The sequence below is a fragment of the Magallana gigas genome, chromosome 6 (genome assembly GCF_963853765.1).
Source record: "Magallana gigas chromosome 6, xbMagGiga1.1, whole genome shotgun sequence".
Lineage (NCBI taxonomy): Eukaryota > Metazoa > Mollusca > Bivalvia > Ostreida > Ostreidae > Magallana > Magallana gigas.
In genome coordinates, this window is record NC_088858.1 from 33,120,890 (window position 1) to 33,148,114 (window position 27,225).

At 31.8% G+C, this 27,225-nt stretch overlaps 2 protein-coding genes across 10 annotated transcripts; one reads left to right on the forward strand and one right to left on the reverse strand.

The window, feature by feature from the left end:
* Positions 1-1,240: 1,240 nt before the first annotated feature.
* On the reverse strand, positions 1,241-20,138 carry LOC105345203 (cyclic nucleotide-gated channel alpha-1). Of its 8 annotated transcripts, XM_011453280.4 has the most exons (27): positions 19,830-20,128; positions 17,547-17,750; positions 16,941-16,980; positions 13,945-13,985; positions 12,500-12,644; positions 12,015-12,077; positions 11,579-11,656; positions 10,820-10,921; positions 10,206-10,311; positions 9,813-9,857; positions 9,436-9,517; positions 9,009-9,108; positions 8,827-8,891; positions 8,218-8,296; positions 7,746-7,864; positions 7,400-7,492; positions 7,183-7,279; positions 6,975-7,083; positions 6,771-6,808; positions 6,216-6,325; positions 5,823-5,892; positions 5,554-5,609; positions 4,531-4,679; positions 4,389-4,447; positions 4,277-4,312; positions 3,438-4,158; positions 1,241-2,340 (listed from the first exon to the last, which is right to left on the reverse strand). In XM_011453280.4, exons 2-27 carry the CDS (start codon positions 17,597-17,599, stop codon positions 2,333-2,335), a joined length of 2,664 nt encoding a protein of 887 aa, XP_011451582.3. In that variant the 5' UTR covers positions 17,600-17,750; positions 19,830-20,128; the 3' UTR covers positions 1,241-2,332. The 8 variants fall into 8 exon arrangements, with proteins under 8 accessions (XP_011451582.3, XP_011451584.3, XP_065944975.1 ...); XM_011453282.4 differs by lacking the exon at positions 1,241-2,340 and having other exon boundaries at positions 3,382-4,158; positions 17,547-17,746; positions 19,830-20,130; XM_066088903.1 differs by lacking the exon at positions 1,241-2,340 and having other exon boundaries at positions 3,382-4,158; positions 19,830-20,130.
* A 2,804-nt stretch (positions 20,139-22,942) lies between these two features.
* LOC105345201 (uncharacterized) lies at positions 22,943-26,777 on the forward strand. Of its 2 annotated transcripts, none has more exons than XM_011453276.4 (4): positions 22,943-23,062; positions 25,522-25,751; positions 25,884-25,985; positions 26,178-26,776. In XM_011453276.4, exons 1-4 carry the CDS (start codon positions 23,053-23,055, stop codon positions 26,496-26,498), a joined length of 663 nt encoding a protein of 220 aa, XP_011451578.2. In that variant the 5' UTR covers positions 22,943-23,052; the 3' UTR covers positions 26,499-26,776. The 2 variants fall into 2 exon arrangements, with proteins under 2 accessions (XP_011451578.2, XP_065944981.1); XM_066088909.1 differs by lacking the exon at positions 22,943-23,062 and adding an exon at positions 24,268-24,502 and having other exon boundaries at positions 26,178-26,777.
* Positions 26,778-27,225: the final 448 nt, after the last annotated feature.

The following is a 27,225-nucleotide window of genomic DNA, read 5'->3' on the forward strand; positions in this document are numbered from 1 at the left end:
ATGCAATGAATTATGAAATGGTAAATTTTAATTGAAAATAACGGAAAATGCACAAACAATAATATGCAAAATATGATTTTTTTTAATTCACTAGGCAGGTCACTTTAAAATGTGTTCATGAGAATAGTTACTGCAGAAATTTATAATATCTCTAATACATCGCTCTCTCTCTCTCTCTCTCTCTCTCTCTCTCTCTCTCTCTCTCTCTCTCTGTAAAATAAATGTTTAAAAAAGCCAATGAATACATATGCCAATTCAACACAAAAAGAAAGGGAATCATTTTACAGTAATGTCACTTGAAAACAGCTGCACAGGTAACTATCGAAGCCATGTTCAGTGAGGTGTGACTATCTCGTCTAGCCACTGGTCAACACTATCGGTAAAACTTCAAAGTATGAAACTTACAGCAGAGTGTTTGTAGAAGCTTCTCTGAAGAATGTAGCACGAGAAAAAGATGCGCAAGAAATTTTTAGGCTATCATGACACAAAAAGAGCAGATTTTATGCCTCTGTAATAACAATGACGATACACTTTTCCTACTAGGAAAAAATTGCTGTCGGGGAGAAAAAAACGGATCTTTTTTGTAATTTTATTTTTTTTCTAAAAACTCAGAAAACCGGGCCTAACTGTGTGGTCATGAATCAGTTGCCCCAAAACTTTTAGTGCAAAGTCTCTTAAGGAGACGCAAATTGATGAGTAATCTTTACATGCATTGTTCACAGAACAGTTCAAAGTTAAAAACTATCACTGTTCTAAAGTGCGATTTTTTATACATACTTATAAAATTACAAATTTAAGAAAAATGTATGACAAAATAGCTAAATGAAGCTACTCTGAATAGCATAATAAAGCTATTTAGCTTATTCAAGCTATATAGCTAAATCTGGAGATTGTACTGGACCTGTTAAAATTGTAATGATTATTTTGTTATTTTACCAACCAATGAGTGTAAAATTTCTACATTTTGGCTTATGCTGTCTACCTAATTTTCATTGTATGCATATACAGTTGAACTTCGATGTCTCAAACAACTGTCAAACACTGATATCTCGAATACAATGCTGAATGGATATTCGAAGTGATTTGCAAGTACAGTGTACTAACCCCTTGTTTAAAAAGTATTTTACCCTCGATATCTTGAAAACTGTTATCTCGAAGTTTTTAAACAGCCCCATCTAGTTCAAGATAATGAAGTTTGACTGTACTATTATATTTTTTTTTTGTTTTAGGAATTAAAGAATACAGTAACTGGCCCACTATCCCACAAGTTTTCATAGACGGTGAATTCGTTGGAGGATGTGATCTTATGTTAGAAATGCACAAAAATGGCGAACTTGTGGATGAATTACAAAAAGTTGGAATAAAGTCCGCTTTATTAGACAAAAAGGATGAGGGATCATAACTCAATTATACAGTTTTATCATATTGTCTATGAGATTTTCTGATGCTATAAAAATTAAATTGTAACACAAAGATTTCAATGGTTATGATTTATTGACAAACTTTTAAGTTCACTCATGAAATGCAATAACACAATTGGAAAAAAATACATGTAGAATGTTAAAAACAAAGTGTATTATATGTTACTATATAATGCATTAATTTTGCAATCCTAGAGGGAGAAAGATGGGATAAGTTGTTTTGGTTTTCTTTTTAGATATAGGAGAGGAATTTTTTTTTTTTTGGGGGGGGGGGTGTTCTTAATTATTGGGAGTATGAGCAAAAGGCAAGTATTGTTAATTTTTTTAGCACAAGTTTTGAATTAGTAGATTAATGTGTACAATTATATTGTAATGATTATTTGTCGTAAATATATTAAGCAATCCTTAATTAAATCACCCCTGTAATGAAACAGTCTTATATAGTTGAACTAATCATAGCTGGTCAGAATATAGCTGTACGTGTATATCAAGTTATCCCCCTTGCAACAAAACGTTTTTGCCTTTTTCACAAATCGAGTGCAGTTGTATTCCGACCGCCAAATACATTCAAGCCAAGCAGCTAATCAGCATGTCGAAACTTATGTAACTTTAGAACATTTTAGAGATATATAAGTGAAACCTTTCTGAAATATATCATTTTTAACCCTTTAACTCTTTAATGTGTGTCAAACATATTGTTTTGTAATTTTATATAAAAATATGTATAAATACATAGTCAATGCGTAAAACTCAACAATTAAATTTTGTTAATAATTTGTAGTCAATCCAAAATAGCGTAGAGAGCCGTGATCATGCATCGTCTTGATACGCCATCATCCATGCCACAATGCATAAAGCTATATACCACCATTTGTGATGATCCAAAAAATGGAAGGAAGTTCTAGAGATAGCTAGGGAACTACAGAAATGAAATCTTTATTAGAAGAATGATTATTCAATGCAATAATAAAAAAAACCATATGTACACAGCGGAAATTCGCGTGATAATCCGGCTGCGCTTTCATAATGTATTTTATTAGTTTGAATCTAGCCGATCCGTTTCATTGGTCGTAGAATATAGGCACATACTCAATCAGAACATCGCTTGGCCTTTTCCGTCAATGTCTTGACTTGACAGAAAAGGCCGAGCGATGTTCCGATTTGGTATATAAGATCCCTATGCAGATGTGTTGCATGGACTGCAAATCCTTTTGAACCCCCACACCAACCCCCATAAACTTCACAACTACATCCCAAATTTACTTGAGAAAACATCTACCCATTCAAAATGCAAGTGACCGAACCCAATAAATTACAATAATGTATTAAATTGTCCGAACGAACTGATAAGATAAATTATATTAAAAATCAGTCGTTTGTTTAACAGCTTAATTTTGTACGTATTAATTCAAAATTGTCCAATACATTATAAATAAAAAGAATTCATGTTGCAAATTGAAAAAAAACTCGGAGTCAATGAACAAATTAATGAAAACATAATAGAGCTCTCGGGTGTGTAAAATGAAGGCCGTTAAACTGTCCCCTTTTGATAAAAAAAATAAAGAAAATCTTTGCTGGTCAAGGCATTACGATCCGCTCTTCACTCAAGACTCGGACTAAATCCACCGTTCATAGGTTTAAAAGTTAAGGAGCGGATCATAAGTTTACCCTCGACTAGCAAAGATGAATAAAGACAACCTCCCCAGTACCATAAATTGGCGTTAAATTCCTGGAAAGGAAGTATACAAAAATCCGACGGAAACTTAAATTTCATCACTTTATACTTGAACTCCTGAATAGTTTTAACAGCTTTGATTTCATTTGTTCTAGATCTAGATGTTAGCGCTTTAGTAATATAAAATCACACAATATAAAAACGCAAATTATCCATGACGACCATTTATAAACAAATGTCAAAAAAAAAACCAGATTCTTTTTTAACATTTAAATAAACACAAGATAAGGATTAAACAAAAGTCTGTTTAATTTCAACAGTAAAAGATTTTCTTTTTTCACCTTGATTCAAAACAGTTAAACCATTGCTTTTGGCAAACGCTGGATTCGGTGCAACATCCGTGAAAAACTCTCTTCCGTGAGCAGGCGACAGTAATACGTCATCATCTGTTACCTCACTGTTATCACTGAAACTGTCAATATCATCATCGGAACCACTTAAAGGGATGTTCTCACTTAGGTCACTACTGTAAGATTCCATCCTTGATATATTTGGAATTTGTCGTCTGCTACTTTGACATGTGTTAGTATCAATTGTCTCCGTATCACTCGAGTAGCCATTACTTGTTTTAGCAGATTCCGAAAGATCTTTGGAATATTCAGCAGAAATTGCCCCATTTTGCTGGGAAGATTCAGAGGCACTTCTCTGTGGTTTTAATGTAAATAAAGACAAACTCGGAAGTTCCCGAGTCCGCGGAACTTTGTAATTTACCGGAAGCGTGCGAATTCCTGTCGGAAAATGAGAAGAGAAGGGACGACTCCGATCAGCAGAATTATTATTGTCCCGAGTTGGGAGAATTTCTAAAGAGGAAGTGTTCATTCTGGTAAATTGCGAATTTGAATTTTGATGCAAAGGAGAAACGCAGAACTCGCCCTCACAAGGACATGGCGTCTTTGCCGGTTGACGAAGTTCCAAGATGGACTCGAGGTAGCCGATTCTGGTGTAGGCTTCGTGTAGATCTCGTTCACTCTCTCGTACTTTCCGTTTTAGAGACTTTATGATCTAAAATAAAAAAGACCGCAAAATGAGTTTAACAAAATCTGTACAGATGCGGTGTTAGATAAGACGAAATTTAAATTGATTTATATGCGAGGATGCGTAAACGGTATTTTAATCTTACCCTATCTCTATCTTTTTCCGCTTGTAACTTCGAAATCTGCAATAATTAGATTTAATTGTGTAAATACATTTGTTGTACACATTAGCAAAGATGTAATATAAGCAATACCTACTTTATCTCCCAGTTCTTTCAAATCTGCGACTACTTTTCGTAAGTCCTCCATTTCTGAAGCTATAAAAGAAAAAAAAATATATATTAAAAATAATATCATAAAAAGTCCATCTAGCATCAGCAAGATTCTTATATGCGCATGCCTTGTCTGGTTACTAGAGTTTTGAACTCTGGAGTACTGACGACCTCATAGAGGTCCCTTATTTTCCGGGGTTTGTCTTTTCGTTCAGAACGCATCGGTTCTTGCTGTAACTTTTCCTTGAATTTAGATAGCGCTTTGTTGACAATTATTCTGAAATAAAATTAAAATCATCACAAACCAAGTGTCATTATAATTGATTAAAAAACATGACGATTTTCTTGTCTTATATTTCTTACAGAACGTTTTAACAAGAGCGTGGACTTTGGGTAGTACGTGACAAATTCCGATTTTATGAAGGCGGGGTCTACTCATGTTTAACTGTCCAGTCATTGGCTTATAGATATGAATACATTGAACGCAATGACACTCGCCCAACTTCATCCAGGGATGTATATTTACATCTATCGAATATTATTCCCTCTATTTCTTGCTGAAACATATACTAGTAATTAATTTATAGCTCTATAGAAATAGCCAGACTGATATCTACACGCCCTGTTTATCGACTGGTCGAAATCTACAGCGGCTGAAACTAACAAGAAACCGACAGGACTGATATTGACACTCCCTGTTTGTCGATTGGTCCAGACCTACAGCGACCTAAGAAAAATCACGGACTGCACGAAATAATCATGATGATGTTAGAATCAAAGTATCACAGGAGACAATTTGGTTGTTTCTTTTAGCTAACGTACTTATGTACATTAACAGTAATTTAGTGAATTTTACTTACGTTTCATAATCAGTTTATTAATTTATTGAAAGAAAGATGTTAATATAAACGATAAAATGCTTTCTTTGATAATTCATTCGGGAAAGATCTGCTCTGCTGTGTGAAACTGACGCTATTTAAACAATTAAATGCTTTATTTGATGATTCATTCGGAATATGAAGGTAGCGATCATTGCAGAAAAAATTTATATAACCCGCTAACACTAATTTGAAAGCTTGTTTTGATGAGCAAACTAGATAGTATCATCCCACCGAAAGTCCAAGCTCTTGTTAAAACGGTTCTATTTATACCTTTCTTTTGCACTTTCCTCTAAAATTCGTTCTGCCTCCGGGTACTCTGCAAGTGCCTTAAAAATGAACCAAATAGCGTAAATCTTACATGGAATTCAGACAGCGCATCGTTAGAGAACGATTTTACAAGAAATAAGTCATGACTTTCTACCCCTTTTCACTATCAAAAATATTAAATCTCGTTAACTCTGAAATACACAGTCATATTAAACGTAATGCAGTACTTTTGTTTTCATTAATAATTTTCATAAATACAGATTTTTACTCACCGAAATAAGGTCTCTCCTGGATAGGCACAGCAGTTCGGAGTATCCAACTGAACGCACGTCCGCCGTTCTCCTGCAAATAAACTAGTATGATACCGCCATGTGCATAGAGAAAAAATAGGCTCAGATCTGCGCCCTCGTGTAAGCCCCCTGATTAAATTCCTGATAAACAAAGCAGATTTAACGAGGCGTGCAGCTTCTGAGGTAATCTGACTTTTTAAATACGCAATTTCAAGTACTCATGTAATGCCAATCAGTATATATTTATTATAGACATTGCTTGTAGTTGTAGACTTTTTTATATCAAAAATTTTTGCCAATAAATACAGTGGAAATGATGTCGTAATTTTCGAAAAAAATATATAAAAAAAAAAGTCATCCAATAAGATTGCAAACCTATTGTGGCCTTCGTCCAGCTTCAACAAACTTATCTCTCCAAAGTAATTCCCTCTTACTAGTCTAGAAACGACTATTTTCGCTCCGTTCTCGCTGCTTGGCACTAGAATCTTCAAGAGGAAAGAGAATCACCGATTAAATTTTTTTTTTTCAATCTTCACATTAAAATAATCCCTTTTACAGTCAGGATATTTCATTCATTTTTGAGGAAAAAAAAATTAGGAATGACATATAAAACCTAGATACACATGTCAAGTACTATGTTCATATTGATGTCCAACTTCTGTGTATCATATATATTTTGATGTTTTATACATCAAACTTAAAACCCGTAAGGCGTTGCAATCAATCAATGCTATAATGATGAAAAAAATAACCAAGCTCATTTGTCAAAATGACCAAAAAGAACGTTAAAAGGTTGTAGTTGAATTTTGACGAAATCGTCGGCAGTTAAAAAAACCCTTCCGGTATTTATAATGCTCATGTATGGTTTTTATCACGGAATACAATTGACAATTAAATTACAGGTTAGTTGATCTGCTAAAGAAATCTTACCTCAACCTGTCCATGGTTGATAATAAACATTTCTCGTCCTATAGGAAAAGAAAGAAAAATATAAAAATATATCACAATTCAATATCATTCTTTAATTTTATCAAAATATAATTTCTTTGCGATGATAATGTGATGGGGATTCTCATCATCAGCTTTAACCCCCCCCCCCCCCAACCGCGCAAGCCTTATTTAAGGTTCTCTCACCTACTTCACCAATGCGACAGATGTAGTCATTTGGCGAAAATGTCTGAGGTTTAAGCTTCAGAACAAGCTCACGCAACAGCCCTTCTTCACATTCTTTGAACAGCTTTACCTGTTTGAAAATTAAATTTTCAGAAGAATAATTAATATTATACGTATTATTATTCTTGCATCAGTATGATGTGTAAATAAACAATCCAGGTCTTAGCACCTTCTTCAGGGTTTCTAGATGGACCTGTATCGCTATTTCCGTCCGTAGCCTCTCCGGAAGTAGCTGAAGTAGATGGGGCTCATCAATGGCTTGTGTGCTGTGTTAACCAAAAAAAGTTATTTAGATTATAACGGTTGAATAACGTTGTATTGTTATTTCGTATCTTCTGTAATGGAGGGCATAAGTTTTATTACCATATATAGTAAGTTGTACTCACCGCGTCCAGGAATACTCCGCCCAGCGTTTTATCCTGTTCTGCAACGATTCTGGAACGTTGCGATGATGCATGTAAAACTTTATCTGGTCCATCCTTGTTATAAATTCTCAAATATTAATACAAATATAACAACAGCATTGTAACAATTATCATATGCATAAATAAATATTGTCCGCCGTTTTATTGAATAATTGTATTTTCTACATATCCTCATCTTTTGTAACAGTAATCAACAATATGTTATTTCCACAAACTCACTAGTGATGAGTGAAAATCTTTTAGTTGATTTTAAAAAATTCATTTTGATTAACAGTGGGGAACATATTACTACATGTAGTATTTGTACCTTGCTTGAAAGTCTTGTCTTGAAGCATTCATGTTGCTGATGACGTCACCAACATTACCAACCACGGCGGCAAATACAAAAACCCCTATTACGAAGGTCATGCCCGTGAAAACATACTCCTGTAAAGATCACGATTAATAAAAAGTAAATTCAAGATAAAATCCCAAGCTGTAAGGGGAGGGGGGAGGCTAGTGGTAATCAAAGCACTAATCTGATCCGACTAAAACTTTTCAAAATGACTTTTCTAACAATCTTGCCATTAACCATTGTATAGCGTACACAGTTGAACAAAATGTCAGAATGGTCTAGCTTGAGTATTTAATACAGGACTCTAATTTTTCACGGAAAGTTTTGGTATTTTCACTATTTTGAAATAATAATAAATGCTGTTTAAATGTTCTTTCTAAATATTGATCTGAAAAATTATGTATATTATGTATAATTAGATTTCAAATAAGATTTTAAGACACACCAAATCTGTGCAAGGTGAAGGCCTCTCTCCGATTGTAGTTAGAATCAGCATTGACCAGTACAGACATCGAATGTATTTTCTGCAAAGAAAAACCCAATAAATATCATAAAGGTGACCTTATTTTATCGCGCTTGTTTTTGCGCACTCTAGTAAAATACAGGTAATCCTCGGGGTTACCGGGTATTTTTTCGTAAGTTTTTAATCATTTCATCGTAGATTTTCTTGAAACTTCGCAGATATACTAGGGTTGGTGCATACTACACGTGATTAAAAAATTAGGAGTTTTGCTATTGTGGCTTTCACGCAAAAAAAAAACAAAAACAAAAACAAAAACAAACAAACTAAATATAAAACAAAAACAAAATTTAAAAAAATACCTAGTTAACCTCATTTAACTACAATATTTTTTATTTTGATTTGATGCTATACTATATAGTACATGTATTTGGAAGAGAAAACTTGTCGGACAATAAAACTTTATTTAAGTTTACAGTGATTGACAAACATGCAATGTCTACTGTATTATATCTTTTGTCGCCACTGGATGTTAACGCAAGGGGATCATCGAAAACTAATCAAAGTGGTAAACATGGAGAAAATAATAGTTACTTGGAAAAAGGATCGAACTCTTCCCCGCTAGGATAAACCCATTCATTGCTGCCTCTTCCTTCATACTGAAATGCAATAATTACTATTTAGTAGCCCAAACTGAATGTAGGATTGGGGGGGGGGATACTTTGTAAGCATTGAATGTCTTTAAAATTTAAATTGGTTTGATTTACTTTACTCACTTCTGACAGCATGTAGTAGACACAGCCGATCCAATGTATGACCAGCCAGAGATATAGCGAAAGTTTTATGGCACGTATTCGATTAGGCGTACTTGTGCGACTAAAACGAAATAATTATATCTTCATTGTTGTTGACTGAATTTATCTAAAAGTTGTATAATATAAAGAGAAAGGATCATATTAGTTTAATAAAAGATATCTTTACTTTTTTTCCTCAAGAAAATGTTATTAATAAAAGAAAGGGAAAATGCCGATTGCTCAAGAAAATCTATGCACATTCGTTCCAATTTGCTTGACATGTACATACAAGTGTTGACCTAGTATCGTTTTCAGTCAAAGAAAAATGATATATTCTAAGGCTTTTTCTATTCATTAGTATTCATAATAAGTGTTGCACTAAGTTTCGAGCTAACAGAATAGATCCTACCTGTCCGTAACCTCAAAAAAGCGGACGATGATGAAGGTTTTGACCAATCGAGGCAGGCGTAACATGGTGATGTAGATACTACCTGAAAATAAGTCGCTTCATTCAGATTCGTTAAAAATACCAAATATATAACAGCCACTTTATGTTTATTTTAAAAAAATTGTTCAAAATACTAAACAAACAACAGACAGAGTCTGCTCATAGTAGCATTATAACAAATTACTCTAATAACAACGAAATACTAGTATATTTGCCACCTTCCCTTTCCGCAACGCATTCATTACACAACAGTACCCAACACAGCTATGCTAATGCCTATGAAGTAATATATGCTAATGCATATGAAGTAATACAGTTAAATTATTTGCTATACTTACTAAAGTCAAAAAACTCAATTCGGATGAAAAGACAACGGAGTAGACCTGAAAAATGAGATTACATGCGTCCTGTAATGTTTTTAATACTATATTCTTAAGGGATTTTTGGGTAGCATTTGATGTACGCACAAAGATATTGTTTCCATTTCTTTATTCAGTTCTTTAAGAATAAATAATACAATATTTTTCAATGGTTTTGCTTATGTGTTAAACTCATTTTAACAGCAGATCTGTTAACCCATATGATAGTATAAAAAAATTGAACGGAAATTTAAATTCTTTATTAAAAATTTAATTAAATAAGGTGATATATTCATGTTTCTTCAAGACATTTTACATCAATCATATATAAATTTCCATGCAAATTGTGTACGCTTCTCAGTAAACCCTTACCTATACAAAAGTTGACAACATATTGTACAGGTATGGTGGAAAAGACGTCTGCTAAGAATCTGTTTTGTCGTCTGTAATTTATTGCGAGTTTCTTTGGGTCAGTTTCCTGACAAAAAAATAAGAATATATGATTTAATACAATACAAATTCAAATTAAAGACATCTTGTCCACCCATTTAAATATTATTTACAGCTAATGATTAGTTTGGAGAAGACAGATAAATATTCCTTTCCAAGGTAAGAAAGAAGACGAAAAAATTCGCGCGATCGCTTGACAAAATGATTTATCTCTACGGTATCTATGAATTGGACGGGTAGTTTTCTGTCGTCTGTCTGTCTGTAAATGATAAAATTTATATTCTTCCTTTCACATTGAATATTTAACTTAATTTTTCCCCTCACATTTTTTATTATGAAAATGATCAAAACATTTTTTTTTTAAATGTAAATTAGGTTTTTTTTCTTGACCAACTTATGTTAACGATATAGTTCATTGAAAGATATCAAATTTATATCAAACAATTTTATCTTTTACTGTTCTTTAGTTTACTCTGCTCGTTCAGCTCCAGTTATCAAGAGCCTATTTTATAATAAATGTCATTATACATACTTACCAGGCACCCATCGTCATAATAGGCCATTCTGAACTGTACAAATATGTCGATGAGGTAGATAATATCGGATAGAACGTCAAACAAAATGAAGAGAAAACTCCACTATAATGAATAAACAAATACTGGGTAAGTTTTTATTTCATCATAATAAAGTTATAACCGAAATATATGTATAGAACCTTAGAAAATAAAGTGATATTTTTTTACACATAAAAAGCTTATTTATATTTACTAAAATTTATAAGAAATTTAGGGTTATATGGACGTCAGAGTTTTATATATGCAATTGAAAATAATGTTTTTCATGCACACTGTAGCACCGTTAAACAGAAAAAGATCTAGAGCATTGAAAAGAGTAAAACTAAATTTTATTTGAAATTTAAACGAAATGGTTTGAACGCAAGCCTTTATATATAAGATGAGGAATCTCTGTGTGTCAAAAGTTGAAAAACGCAATTACTAGTACAGTATTCAATATGAATTTTTCTGTGACCATAAAAGATGAATTATCTACCCGATTTATAAACGTCTTTATGCTAGGGCGAAAATATTTAGTCTAAAACCACACCATAGATTCAATTTCTTCCATACATGGATCTTGAAAAGATTTATTAGAATCAAAGTCAGGGTAGAATTACGGAAGGTGTTTGAATTCACACCAATGATACATGCATTGCATAATGCGAGCAATACCCTTGAAATTATAGACATATTAATGGACTGACATTGAATCCACTTCTAGTGCTCTTTTGGACTTACATTAGCTGCCATGTCGGAAAAGGTCAGACGAACGATGATAATGGAGAGATTATACAGAGCTGCCAAGGTCACTACACCCTACAACCGAGCAGAAATCTTTACAATAAAAATTGAATAAAAAAGGACCTGAAATTGAAAGAAGAACAAAACATTAAAAAGAAAAACGCAGTATAAAAACCCAAACCATGACTGTTCAGTTTCTTTGTCATGCCCAGCTTGAATGTTTTTAAGAAAATAAATTTTAATAAAATAAGTATTCGTGGTATTTTTTTCCTCTTTTTGTTTTGCTTAAGGATTAAAACACAAAAACCGAAGTTTTTAGTTCGGTCATAGTAAAAATCATTGTGAGAAACATATGGTTTATTTAAATGGAATAAAACCGCCTGTGGGTTTTCGACTTGGAAGTGAAAAATAATAATCGCATACAGTAACGTACCATCCAATAATAAGCAGGGTTACCGTCCGGATCTAGCCAGGTGTTCCATGGCCAATATCTGTCCTAAAAACAAGAGCATGTTTAGATCTAAAAATCCAGTCAGTGTATACCTTTGATGCAAAAACTTTTCATTTTCATCAAAAAATTCAAAATAGTGGATAAGATATTATACTGCATCTGACTACTGATATGTGTCAATCAGTTGTTTTAATGTTCGAATACATTTTTTTTTCTTCCCCAGCGTTTTATACAGTTCTTGACATTTGAACATTCTAACTTTTTTATGCCATTGAATATTTTGCAAATTAAATTCTTTTATGTGGCAAAAAATAAAAAAAAAAATTAAAAGAAAAAGAAATGAAAATTGAAATTTAAAACACCCCGTAACTTTATGCATTTTCACCAAACAATTTTACTCTACGAATGAAAATATGAGAAATTCGAGATTGGAGACTAAATTAAAGAATATTAAAAAATATTATTACTGTGTTAATGGGAGTTGACGGCTGTTGAATCGTCTCCCCGTTAAATCCACCCCGTTCATTGTCACCATTGATGGGAGAGCTGAAGTTTTCATTGACATCTGTAACCGGCATAATTCCATGTTCACTCAGGATTGGAAAATCGGCCCTGTTGAAATAAAAAAAAAAAAAGAGCAAGCAATTAAAATAAAGCTCAATACAATCTGAAGGATACAAGTCATTTGGAGACCATAAAAGCTTCAAAAGCATCAAAGGTTTTGAAATTGTTAAATCTTGTTTACTGGATAATACCGAAAGTTTAAGTTGCATCAATATTTGAAATTTTTATATAATACCGGGTCTCTAGTAAACCCTTGGCGAGGTAAGAATGTTTATTGACTAGAAATTTTCGAGAAAGCTGAATAATGGCTATAATCTTACCTATACTTATGATACGGTTGCATTAAGCGCCTTGAGAGGCGATAGAAGAATGCCACTGACATGGTCAGGAATTATATGTACATGAATACAAAGCTAAGGAAATGGGCAACTATACTTATTTATACTAGTATCCCCTAACGCCCCAAACGAGGGCATTTATTGTGTCTCTTGACATCGTAGAAAGATCGAAGACCGAAGGCGTGGACTTCATATGTACACTACTAATTCTCTCCCTGTGTCAGAATACCGCAGATGTCGCAAAATTTTAATTATGGGCTAATCCACCAGGATAATAACTCAGACAAGTTCCCCCCTCACGGTCCGTTTAATTTAATTTTCGGCATTTCAGTATTGGATTCTTCCACTTGTTCTGTAAACAATTAATGCCCCGTGAGACGTACGTCTTCCGCCATTGTGCTCTAACCGCATGGTGGAATTATCGCAGTCCAACATCAGTTACGTCTGACAAGAAAACGTTTAATTATCATATCGGTTGCCTTGGTTACCGTATTTTAAAAACTGATGTTAATTTTACCCCTTTTTCTTCTCAAATTTGATAAGGACCGTCTTAATTACTTTGGAATAGATGAAAAATACCCAGGCCAGAATATTTTGTTACCAGTATTTTTATCGAATCTACAGAAAAAATGAACGAGCGGGAAAAATTAATTTTACTGTTTCGAAATTTCTGTACCGGGGGATTTAACGCATGTGACAGCCGTTGTATTGCTCAGAATTGGTTAATCGAACAATCTCTTGTGCATATTTGGGGATTTCTTATCCTATTGATAAGTGGGAGGTACCGAACAACCTTCAAAGCAAACAATGAAGGGACAGAGCTTGTCTCAAGGAAAATATTGTCTACACGAGGCACAAAGCTTTTATGTACCGATAGGAAATCTGATCAAGCAATATAAAATGCTAACATGGGTTTTTTTAAGCATGTACAAATCAGGGGAAACCTAAGCCATGTAAACCTGTCCTTTGATTGAAAAAAAATCATTGTTCAGTATTGTGCTGCATTTCACCTGAGGTGTTCGTTTGTTTCTTCGTTTCCATCGTCGTCCTCCTAAAATAATGGGAATCGGTGATTTAGTGACTGATTAATCTGCAAAGACTACAGCTGACAAAACCAGATATCAGTATCCATGTCTGTTACCGATATCTATAATTGTGACCATAATTCAAGATATTGATTTTGTGTTCATTTTACTTTGACGATCTACAAAACGATTTATGTAATTTTGATAAAAACAGAGATATATATAAATCATAATGAAAAATACAATGCAAATTTACATTTATATTTTGTAATCATACAAGATTACAACAAAAATGTTAACATTGATTAACCATAAACAATTTTAAGAGTTATATTACTGATTCAATCTTTTGCGGCTATCAAACGGGAGTTTGTCAGTAAAATTAAAGATGTTCAGAAAACAATCAACAAAGTATACAACTGAAATTGTGTTTACAATCATTGCACATATTCATACCTGAGAGAAAGAGGAATTGTAAAACTGAAAAGAATTCCTTCGAAAATACAAACGCGAATGCGACGAATTCATGTTTCCCCCCCAAAAAAGTAAAATTTAAAATTCATCCATGTGCATAATCCATATTTCAAAGCAGTTTCAAATTCATAACCTCTCTATTCAGTTGCGTAACTCCCGACAGCCAGATCACACACGTTTAATTTAAATTCCGTTCACAATCGATGGTGTCCCGCTTCTTTAAAAAAAAACAACAACAACCCACATTGCAACAAACAAGACTTGTGAATGCAGATTATTGATAAAACACATCCAAGCGGTAAGTTGAATAAAAATGTCCGCACCATGTCGCGAACTCTGCGCTGAAACAACCTCTCTTCATGCGACAGGTGTCCGTAATATGAAAAAAGATAAATATTTACCGCGACACCGCTTGAGTGTACTTGTGATTTATTAAGTAAACGATCGACATCACGAGCTGGTAAATCCTTTACATAAAATCTACCCCAAGATGTGATGATACCTCTATTAATATTCCAGTTATATGTACAAAATATGTATCATTATCAAATGTGTAAATAATGATCAATTAAAACAACAACAACAACAAAAATGTAATGCACATTTATAAAATATCAATATCTGTGTTACAGTCCAAAATATTTAAGCGTGTTCTAAAAATTTTAATTTCCTAGATAACTCTTACATCAAATAAGACGAATTGTGATATCAATGTATTATTTATCTAGTGTTTTAATAGGGAGCGAAAATATAAGAGGTTTTAGGTAAAAAAAATAAATTATGATTTATACAGTACCAGGTCGTCAACCTATGTTGATATCCAAATATTTGCTTATAATGAAATTCTTGGCCAAGCTTTTAAGAATTTGAATTCCTCAAAATTGAATATAAAAGTCTTTCATCCCTCTTCATACTCTATATATAATTCTCGGGTATCTTTCATGAAAGAGCAATAACTATATATGTAATGGTATATAGGCATCAGCAATCTATTGTAAGGGCAAAACGAAATAAAAACATAATAAAACAATATTTTCTTAAAGTCAAGCAAACGATTGTTTTCTTTCAAGGACTCCTTTGAGAGTTGATCGAAATGGTCTTTATTGCAAAATAAGGTCTTTAAAACAAAACAACAAAAATTGTGAATACCGTTTTGAAACAAAGGTAGCCAGGCGTATAAATGATGATAAATAGATTAGATTAAACGAGTTAACAATGCATGCCCGGATTCAGAAAAAAAATTCATGAGAAGGGGGGTGGGGTGGAATTAGGATATAATTTAAGTTTTCGGGGGGGGGGGGGGGGTCCGAGGCAATATCATCGGTTTAAGAAAAAAATTTAAGAAGTTTGAATTTTCCGGGAGGGGGGGGGGTCCAGACTTAACTCCCCGTCCACCCTCTAGATGTGTACATGTGTACATGCTATGTGTAGATAAACTAATGATAGTTAATATTACATCCTGTTGATCTAATTTTGTTATTGCATTGTTGAATCAATTAACTGTTCTATAGAAGCAGCTGATGCGGATGTATACATTCAATATGTTCCTACCAGCTTAAGCTTAGTAAGATACATTTACAAAAGCAGAAATAGATCTTTTATTCATAGATAACATTGTTTTCACTTCTTTGACGTACGAGGTGTTATTTTGAATGAATTAATGCTTTGATATGTCATACAATTATCACATCAGATTGCAATAGTTCAATAGGGATATATGGTGTATCATTTGTATAAGATTGTCATCACAAGATCGATGCTATACACACCAAGAGCAAGTGAAACACAATATACTACGCCATTATAAACACGATTTACGTAATGTCTAATATATTAACCGCTTATATTTTACATGCAATATACTATTGTTCATTACACCAGTGATTTAAAATGTAAACCATAATGATACAATTAAAATGTAAACCATGATGATACAATTATAATTATATCATTGAAATTGTATATAATCTCCCTTCTTTAAAAATTAATAATACAGTATTTTGATAAGTCAAATGAAGTTCTCTGACGATTAATAAATTTAAATTAAACATTGTCTAAATGTGTAGAAAAACACAGATTGCCATGCATAATATTAAAAAAAAATTGAAATGTTCTTAAATATACGTTTTTCCGACCTCTCTTATCAGTCACAAAATAGTGAGGCCTCAAATAGTAAAATGTGTATATATATATATGTATAAGGAAATTTACGATATTATTTTAACTTTTAATCAGCAACTATATGTGAAAGAGGAAGTAAGAGGAGGGCCTCTAAAAAGACCTCTTTAGACAGATGATGAGGGCTTAAAATTAACCTATGACTATACTACTCTCTTCTAACGCGTCTCAAGAATTTGTGTAATGTCTTCTTGTCCTTTCAACACAAAACTGATATATTTTCTGCTCAGTGTCTCGCTTAATATAAAATATGAATAAAAGAAAACAGTCTCAAGAAACAGGTTATCGATGGTTAGATTCGATAGGGTTTACTGTAAGTAAATACTTACTTTTTCTTTGCATCCTCTGATAAAATCGTACAGCCCTCTCCTTAAATGCAATAATGTAATAATGTGAAAGGAATAAATTAAGAAAAATTTCTAATTAATTCAAAAGACTAAGACTAACAAAACTTTCTAGACATACAGTTTTCAATAATCGAATGTTAAACGCACATGTCGAAGAATGTTACTCTGATACTGAAGAAGGCTTTATCAATTGTTGGTTTTCTTATGCAAGACTTTTATAAGTAAAATTGCATATTAAATTTTCATGTGTCGTAGTGAAAGTAAATCACCACGATAAAAACTACAATAAGATTTAAATTAAACTAAACTAAAACATCTCTGAGCTAAATTTTCCTTTGCAAATACAATTAAGCATAAAAGTGAGAAAAAAACACCATTAAAAGTATTGAAATATAAAAATCTCATTATTTTTCTTAGAATGTACAATGTAATACCGAATTAGGAAAGAAATATACATTATGCATAAAATGCTTGGATCCCATAAATTTCAATTTCAAGATGATAATATTTCTTATTTACAAAAGAATTTACGCTATCCATCTTGAAAATCTGCAAACATATTCAGAAAAAGAATTTATCAATACTTGCCTAGTATTTTGAGCATCCTTTTTTTCATAAAAAATGTTAATTAATTTCAACATCGTTGATTGTTGAGTGCCAAATGCTTGTGGTGTTGAAATCCCTCAATGACTCACACACAAAAAGCTGATAACTTTGCAGTGGTCTGTGAAACTTGCATTTGGTGAAAAGTATCTACCTGCACATTTTTATCTTCAATCGCCGTCATACTATCTTGAAAAATGGAAATTCCAAAGAATGGATATCATTGCCCACATGCATGTGCATTTACAAAATAGAAAAGGGTTAAACGACTAAAATCTTTCTAGAAGCTTTTGTCAAATGCATTGGTTATTTGATCTGATTGTCGTCGTAAGAAGCCCTCGGAGCTGGTCTAGTTCAAAAACAAGTGTAGGGTTTCTCTATTTGGTAATGATACTAATTCACTGACGCCTAAAATGTTAAAAGATGTTAAACATTATACTTTGAAATGTTCAGTGTCTTTGTCTTCATTATGTTTTAAAACATATTGTTAAAAGTTTTAGTTTCTCTTTATGAATAAATTGTTGCTACTTATAATTAAGTAAAATCATGTAAACAAAATGTTATGACTAAAGAGCATGGATATTTTAGATTTTGTTGTTACCAAGCATTAATTTCAACAATGATAATTATGGCAACATAGTCTTTTTATTCTAATAAAACGCACGTCCATCAGACTGCACTCACATACCAACGTTATGGTTTACCTTTCAGATGACTCTAAATATGCATCCATGCATTTTGCACAACTGATAAACTCCTGCTTATGATAAATTATACCTTGTTAAATAAAAACTCTAGAAGACATAAATCTAATTAAAAGCATTTATAAGAAAAAAATGAAAATCATTTATTTTTCTTCACTTTTTTACAGCTATGTATAATCTCCAACAGGTGTACTGAATCGGGATCAACTTTCGTTTTAATGGTTCACCAATTTCATGTTTAGTTTTTCCGAAAAAAAACCCCACAATATCGATTAAGTCGTGTTTATTTAAAAATCCATTGATATGACAGTTGTCTGTTTAAAGTTGAGCAATATATCGTTCACATTTGTAGTTGGTAAACTCATAAGGGTGTAAACATATTACTGACTTTCTAAGTTTAAGTAGCCTTTTTTCATCGCCCATAGACCACCCACCTGTTGCCCATAAATATTCAAAAGCCTTATTGCCTGAATGGCACGTTTCAGAGAAATAAGTACTAGGAACCCAACTAGAAAGTGGTAATTGTTCATGGAGCACTATGGGAAACTTTTATGATAAGCATGGAAGTTCCAGTATTTGAATTTTGATGTAGAAGCGAGCAAGTATGAAGAAGTAATAGAATACCATGCCTCCTGGAAGGTGCAGATGAGCATTTTTAATTTTTGTTTGTATCAAAAGGTCTGAAATAGAAGTTATAGGAAAGCTGGTTTGAGGAACTGTTCATATGAAAATTGTTGTGTGTGAGAGAAAAAAACCTTAAACAGAGAATATTTGCATAAAAGAGAATAGAAAAAATCAGCTTGAAAAAATGAATAAATAAATAAGGAAGTTAGCTTATATGACAAAATATCTTGTTCTTTCATCATATACCTAACGGACACAGATAAATGTCTCAATTAGGGAAGGTGGATTTTCGAAAAGAATAAATAATTAATATAAAGACTTTCTTCCTTTTGATGAAATAAAAAACAAGCAGGTTTCAAGAGATTTTCTGCCGAAATCATGAACACATCGAATCTTATTTGTGCTCAGAAATATTCTGGATTGAATCAACAAACAATTAAAGCATTGTACAACAAATTGCATGCACATTAACCTCAATAAAACCTTTATTTTGTAATAAAGATAATAAAAAACAAGACAAACACATGTTCACAATGTAACACCTTGCTTTGGATATACATTGTTGACTAACGACTAACGATGATCAGTATTGAAAACAGAATGAGTAGATTAATGATTATTTATACCCATGTTGCACTGGTGAATGGTTTCTTTGAATTTTATTTCCTTCTTTAATGGGTCATGTAGTTCAACCCAACAGACGCGTGTGGTTATTAACTTTCAAAAGATATAAAAAATTGAAATAGATGTCAAAAATAAGTCATAAACTCTAAAGACAATAAGGTTTAACATTTATATTTATCATTTCAAGGTTTTAAAAAGTAGAATCCACCATGCATCATATGTTCGACCTTGGTGGTTTTTCTTGACAAATTACGACCTCATCATTACTGGCAAAATAAACTGCATGTCAGAAAACCTAAATTCAGAGACAACAAACCTTATTTGAGCATCACCTCTGAAGGTCGTCCATGTATGTATCAGGTCGTGTTCGCTGTGATTCAGGTAACACTCATATCTGGACAGGTATGACATCACGGACTCCACGGAAAGGGTTAAATATAGCATGCTGTATTGTTAAAATAAGTATCCGGAAGAATAGGAGAACACGACGACAACAAGACATAATAACCGCATTTGCTTGTTACATAGTGGAGTAAGATAAAAAGGTGTTATGATTCATAGATCTATACCGATTTTCTGATAGTAAAACAGATATTGCGTCTCCCTTTAGCGTTGTTTAGACTATTGTGGGTTTTTCTAGATTGACCATTTTGAAGATAACTTTCCATAAAAAAGCGTTTTTTGAACTGAGTTCAGTTCGTAAGATCCAATTTTTTCAAGACCGAAAAAACTGATTGAATCATTGGTGTAATCTCAATTAAACTTGATATTGTTTATTAAGCGTTTAAAATTTTTTTTAATGTTTAAGAAAAAATAAGATAAAAGTTTAAGAGAAACGATTAGGTTACGTTGAAGTCCGTAAATTAAACATAAACTGATGATAATTAAACATAAATTAATGATAACATACTTAAAGGCATTTTCGTTAATTTGGTGTATACCTTGTTAAATATAAGAAAAGCCAAAAACGTTCACCCAAAAATAAAAAGAACTCGCCATGATATATATGCCTTTTGTAGTATACCTGGCAGATTAGTCCATTAAACATGAACCTGTGTTCAAACGTTGGATATTGAAAAAAGCATCTTTTATTAACTGAGAAATCGTCATTGTTCGTGCGGGACCAGTGTTCGTGACTTTCGTGGGTAACTATTGCCCACGAATTTGCATCCCCAAGAAGCTATACACAATCATAAGTTTAACAGCAATAAAATTCATCCCGACAATACAATTTTCTATCTGATCTGATCTCATGATAAAGGAGATAAAAAGTGATATTTACATAATTCTGAATACGACTATGAAACCTTTTTCATAGAACACGTAATAAAAAAGCGATTCTTTATCAATCACGAAGATGTAAAATAGAATTTTAAACACCTCGTACAATTATTGGCATTAAACAAACTCGTTAGTGTTTTCATAAAAAAGTAAATTATGAGTCTGAAAGGTCGACGAAAATTAGAAAACTGGGCTCATGTAATGCGACTAAATATTTATGACCGAATTTTTTATGTGATTTTAGGTAGATAAATTCTGATTAATTGTTAAAATGTTAATGACTTGGAGCAAAATTTTAATTGATAATTCGTGACGAGACCGTTTTACGTCTGAAACTGAAGTATATTGTAAAAAAAATAATCATAACTTTTTTTCCATATGGTTTTCACATCATTCTGTTGTCAATTACTTCGTTATTTTAAGAAACTAATTACGACACTGAAAAAGAAAGGGCAATTGATAAAATAATTTTTTTTATAACATTATACATGGTAAGAAAAGAATTCATATATTGAATGTTACTGACCTGTAAAATTAAAGTGCACGTTTTTGAAAAAAAAATCACAGGATATCACAACGGGCACCTCCGCCAACAAAAAATTACACACGTTTAATGGATCGATTTACCGTTTATGCGTTTTCACATACCTTATTTTTAACAATTAGCGAAATTTGATTAAAACTACAGTGAAGTTGGGAATGCAGTTAGTTTTTATGGATGGGAGAAGAATGCTCAGCATAAGTAAATAATTACTTACCTATTCTTCATGCTTCACCCGCAGAAGTATAATTAGTGACTAATGCTTCTTTGGGCCATCACATCCTGTCCTGTAACAAAATGTAAAAATCGTTGAAAATTAACTGAATTTTCAAAAGTTGTGTTGTTTCATTTAAAGATTAAATGTTATCTACCAACACTTATCAGTTTCGTCAGTAGACATATAAACACTTAACACTATTGAGTTTGTTTTAAGAATAACGGACGAAATACACTAAGGATGTAAATATATTGCTTAGCAACATGTGACACAGCGGGATTAACTCACCAACAAAACGCTATTTTCAATTCTATCAACATTTGTTTGAAGTTTTTTTTGTTAAAAAAAGAAGACTTTAGTGTGTCAATATTTTCAATGGAAATATGAATACTTCAGCTGTTTAATATCCAATTCATTTAACAGAATTAGAATGGACAAACATGAATACGTCTTCCACAATCAGCGAGAAAATATTCACATTTTTCGTGTCTTTTTTTCTGTCTATTTCACTTTCTTAAATACTATTATCTAATTTGTGTCTTTGAAACAAATCTATGTTACTTTTCATTCTACAGAAAATATCTTCACAAAAGTTAAACTGAGGATCGTTCTTGACAGTTTCTCAACTGATTAAAAAGACAAATTAACATAGAAATATATTTTGACATAATATCTTTATGATCATGTAATTTATGCTTCAAAATAAACCAAATATTTCATTTCCTTCTATATTTTTGAATACAGTATTTTAATTAATGACAACCCAAACTGTGTTGTAAAAAATGTCATTAGTTGGTAAAATTCTTAATAAACTAAAATAATGATATAATTAAAATCTCACATTAAAAAAATCAGACATAAACGTAAAAAAATCTTTTAACATTTATACTAATCAGTACAACATTTAATAATTTTGTATTTGTCGAATTTTTAACATTTTATTGTGTAATAATATTTCAAAGACATTGCAAGTTTTATTTCAAAACATGGTTAGTGAATGCTCTGAACTTTTCCGCGTCTGGGAGGTTTAGATAGCTGGTTGTCCAAAACGCCTGGCACAAGAAATACACAAAGATGTTTATTCCGCATAAACAATGTTTCCAAAGTGTCAAATATGCAGTCATAGAGCTATAATATCAATCAATTTTTACAATCTTACGATACACCTCCGTAAAAATGTTGCAAGTGCAAACTCGACGAATTCAATAAACATTGTTTACATCGTTGCAGTTTTGTGGCCAATGAAAATACTTTGTCAGATGTCTTTGACCTGGTAATTGGTTTCTTTTATCATTATATTTTGTAATTCTTTGATGACATTTTTTTGGGATATTACAAATAATATTTCCCCGTTTCGTCAAGATAAGCGCTCCTTAAAATAAAACAATGCTATTTCAAGTAACAAGTTCCTTTACAAAAAGACACTATATAAGTCGGATGTTTCTTCAATCCTCATATTACATTATTGAAACTGATCTGGACAATCCAACATTGTGAGACATGGACCGAGGTATGTTAAATGTTTCTATTCCGTGTACCTTGATGTACTTTAGATAGTCATTGTGTAAAATACATGTACGTCATATGATGAAAGTTTCAGAAAATATTCCGTGGTATGTACAATGTAAAGATATAACCTTTTTAATTCGAGCTGAATTACATTCTTCAAATTGAACAACGAACATGCCCCTTTTTAAAAATACGTAGTAGAATATTTGAGTGTCATGATTAGTGCGTATCTTACACGATGCATCAATATTCTAAAACTGAATTAAATACACCGATATTTTAAGTTGGCTGTGTTTAATGACGATTTTCAAAGTAAATTAACCGGTATTTGCATTAAAGTTAAAACGTACAGATATTTAGATATCCAGCGATCGAAAACCTACGCAAAAGCAATTCTAATGTAATTTAACCGGTTTTTGTACTATGAAAATACTTAGTTTAAATGTACATTTATCTAGAGACCGAAACCATATCCAAAACAATTTTCTAAAGAATAGACATTGTTTTCTTACTTTGTACTCAATTATAAGATTCACCGTAAATGAAAATTAAGTACTGTACTTTAATACAAGATTACAAATCATGTTGTAAAAATATTTCAATATTGTCTGAATTTATAGAAAATAACAAATGCGAATGAATATTTTTTTTCAAATGAATTTGTAAGCAATGTTTATTAACTGATATTATATATACAATTGAAGTTAAACAATGTATAACCAATTATATTGACCAAATGTGTAATAGTACGTCACATTCGTATCTAACTAATGATCAATAACGAAAATAAAATAGATCATAATGTGTGCTTTGTTTAGTAATATTTTATATCAGTTATCATTACGAGTGATCTATTAAAATTACAGATGATATTGGGTTTTAACATTTTCTTGCAACATTCATTTTTTTATTTAATCATCTACAAATTAATCATCTAATATTAGTTGTCAAATTGTACTTTTATAAAGAAAATTTAAGTTTTGTTCCCAAATTTGTTTAAATTTATTTCGCCACGAAGTACAAAAAAAAAGACAGCAATGATTTTCACATATCTAGAACATAATTCATTTAAACATGAACATTGAAAATTATTTGTGAAAATGTTATTAAAAAAATCTCAAAGAAATAAGAAAATGCTAGGAGAAACAAATTATTTTATCCAATTTTATAATATATATTCAAAAAATGAAAAAGAAAACCTTTTTTCGTCAGATCATCCAGGGGTACCATTTTTCTTTTAAACATTCCCTGTAGCATTTTGCAAAAGGGTTTACAGATGTCCATTTCTGACGAGACTTCTTACAACACTTGTAATTGAACGTGAATCACGAATCTGGCAACTTCCCTTGTTCAAACATCAAATAAATGTATTTGAGAACTTTGCAAACTTTATTTACTCACCCTAGTTGAGTTTGCTGAAGGAGAAACATGTTTAAGTATGGTAAGAACTTTTCAATAAGTTTGCATGGTTTATTAAGTAACAACATGTTTTTTAGATATAGGCACTTGATTCTTTCTTAAATATGTATCAAAAGAAATATGTCAATATGATAATTTCGTGAAGGTTTTTTAAAAAAAAAGTTCCATTTATGAATTGGAGCTTGTATTACGAAAATACTTAAAAGGTTTATGAAATGCAAAACCAGTACATCTTATTCTGCATATGTTGTTTTGGCAATATAAATATATGAAGACCTTTTGAAAGACGTAAGGATACCTTAAAAAGAAAAAAAAACCAAATGAAACTGCAATCCACCGTTTGTTAAAATAATTTCAAATTCAAATAATCATAAATTTTGGAGTTTGTACTAACGAAGCCATTGCAGTTGATTTAGTAACGATTTAACGGTGTTAGACTAGAAAAACTGGTATCTATAAATAACAACCAACAACCTTGGTTTTAACTTCAACGCAAACAATAGTTTAATGCAGAGAAGGTTGTTTTCGTTAAGTAATTTAGCATCTGAATAAAGAAAAACGGGAATAAAAAATTTGTATCATTGTCATTTCTAATAAAATTTTGAAATATTTTTTCAAAAACCCAAAATTTCCACTTGGGACCTTTGTCAAATAGGTGATAAATATGATGATAACACAGTTTTACAGGTCACTTGTTTGATGTTGGAAAGTCATGTCATTATATCTGTGTAAAACCTATTCATCATGACCGTGTTATTTCTTGTTCTTTGATGTCTGTCTTTCAAGAAATACATTTGTGAAACAGACTGGTAACGCCTCCGCGTTTTCTTAATAGTACATCTTTGTCAACTCTCTTGAAAGAATAACCATTTTTATCAATACATAGTATGACTTTTTTAGCCATTTTATCTCTAAAATTTTCTAAAACCCATAAAGTTATAAACATACCTGTCATCAATCCAAACTTTACCTTAAACAATAAATTGTTTTTTAATAAATTTCAATTGTTTACAATAAAACACTTTTTTAACTAATTTGCAGCACTTTTCCTAGTTGTTTTATCACTTTTTGTGACAAAAGCATCACTTAAACCAACAAGAGAACTAGAGATTTGGGAGTCACCCTGCGGAAGTTCAAACGTGTCCCTCAACCTTGATCTATTTCTTACACCAACTCAACTTCCCAATGAAGACAACAGTCAGATGCTACGGTCATGTGTTGTTGTGTTTCGAGAGGCAAGAGCAGCGATTCGGGACGCTAAAGATATATTTGTAAGAATCAATGATTTGAAATAACTGTCACAGGCACATTGCCTGATTACAATTAATTAAAATCTTAAATCTTCTTAAAACATGAAGTTTGCTCATATTTAATCAGCGTGATTTAAATTTTGAAATTTGTAGAAGAAAGATATTTTGTTATCGAAGGAGGAGGCACTACAATTCAAAGACGCCAACGGAAGTGCGGTCGGACTTAATTTTAATGTGTTACCAAGAACAGATAATGTAAGTAAAATGAGAATGACTATTGGCTTAACATAATAGATATAAATTAACTTCTTGTAATCTCAAAAATCTTTGTAAAGAAATGTGTATAAAGTACAACCGAACATTTCATTTCATTCATTTTTTGGTTTAATATAAATGCTATTCGTCTTGCCAGTGAGACAATAATGAAAAAAAATGTTTTGATTTCAGGTAGTGTCCGATATAAACTCGGATTATTCATTTGTGTCGGCAGCCATTTTGTACATCGAAGACATCAAAAACAGGGGTAAAAGCACACAAATCTACTCGCATGTGAATTTGAAGATCCTTACCTTATTCCGAAAATTGCAGAGCATATTGTGCACTTTTCAAAACCTGATGGGGCTCAACAGGGCTGATATAACATCATACATATCGAGAAGTGAATTTAATCTTCCTACAGGAGACGTGGCCGATTTAGTAGAAAGTGACTATCTGGCTCTTATTCAAATTGGTAATCTTATGACAGACTTGATTAATAAATACTCCTAGTTCGAATTGTTACACTCTTGTTCATTTAATAACGCAATAGGTAGGATTGCCGAGTTAGCTAGTTCATTTGTAAACAACATGTTACAGACAGAAAGAAAAATTCAACCACAATTTACGTTATACTTCGTTTTGACATGGAACCTATTTACTTACTTGCATGATAAATTATTTTTTCTTTCGTGATCGACTTTTATTTTAACACGATATGTATCGAAATATAATATAAGAATATTTATAACTCGGAATATCCGTTTTTATATTCACGTATGGTTGACAATTATTGTATAAAGGAACGAACATATTTTGTAAGTTTTTAAGTACATTAAAATTTAAAGACATTGTTAATATTTCTTTTTTTTTACGACTCATCTTGATTTTTTCCAGCAGAGTCTACTCTGCTCTGTTTTTTTTGCCAATTTAAAAGATAATATAAGCAACGTGTTGAATTAAAAAGAACATTTTATTACAAATGCCAAAGTAAATGAAACAATATGTAGCAATATTGTACATGATCAAAACATATGATACACTGCTACAATGAAAAATAAAACAAACAAACAGATACATAATCATGTATATAAAAATTGTATATACGCAATTAAAAAAAACCCCACATGACTAATGAAAGGCAAAAAAAAAGAAAGATGGGACTACTATCTATAATAAAACATGCCATGAGATTTATCTACACCAAAAGGCACTTTATAATAACGTTTATAATATTAAC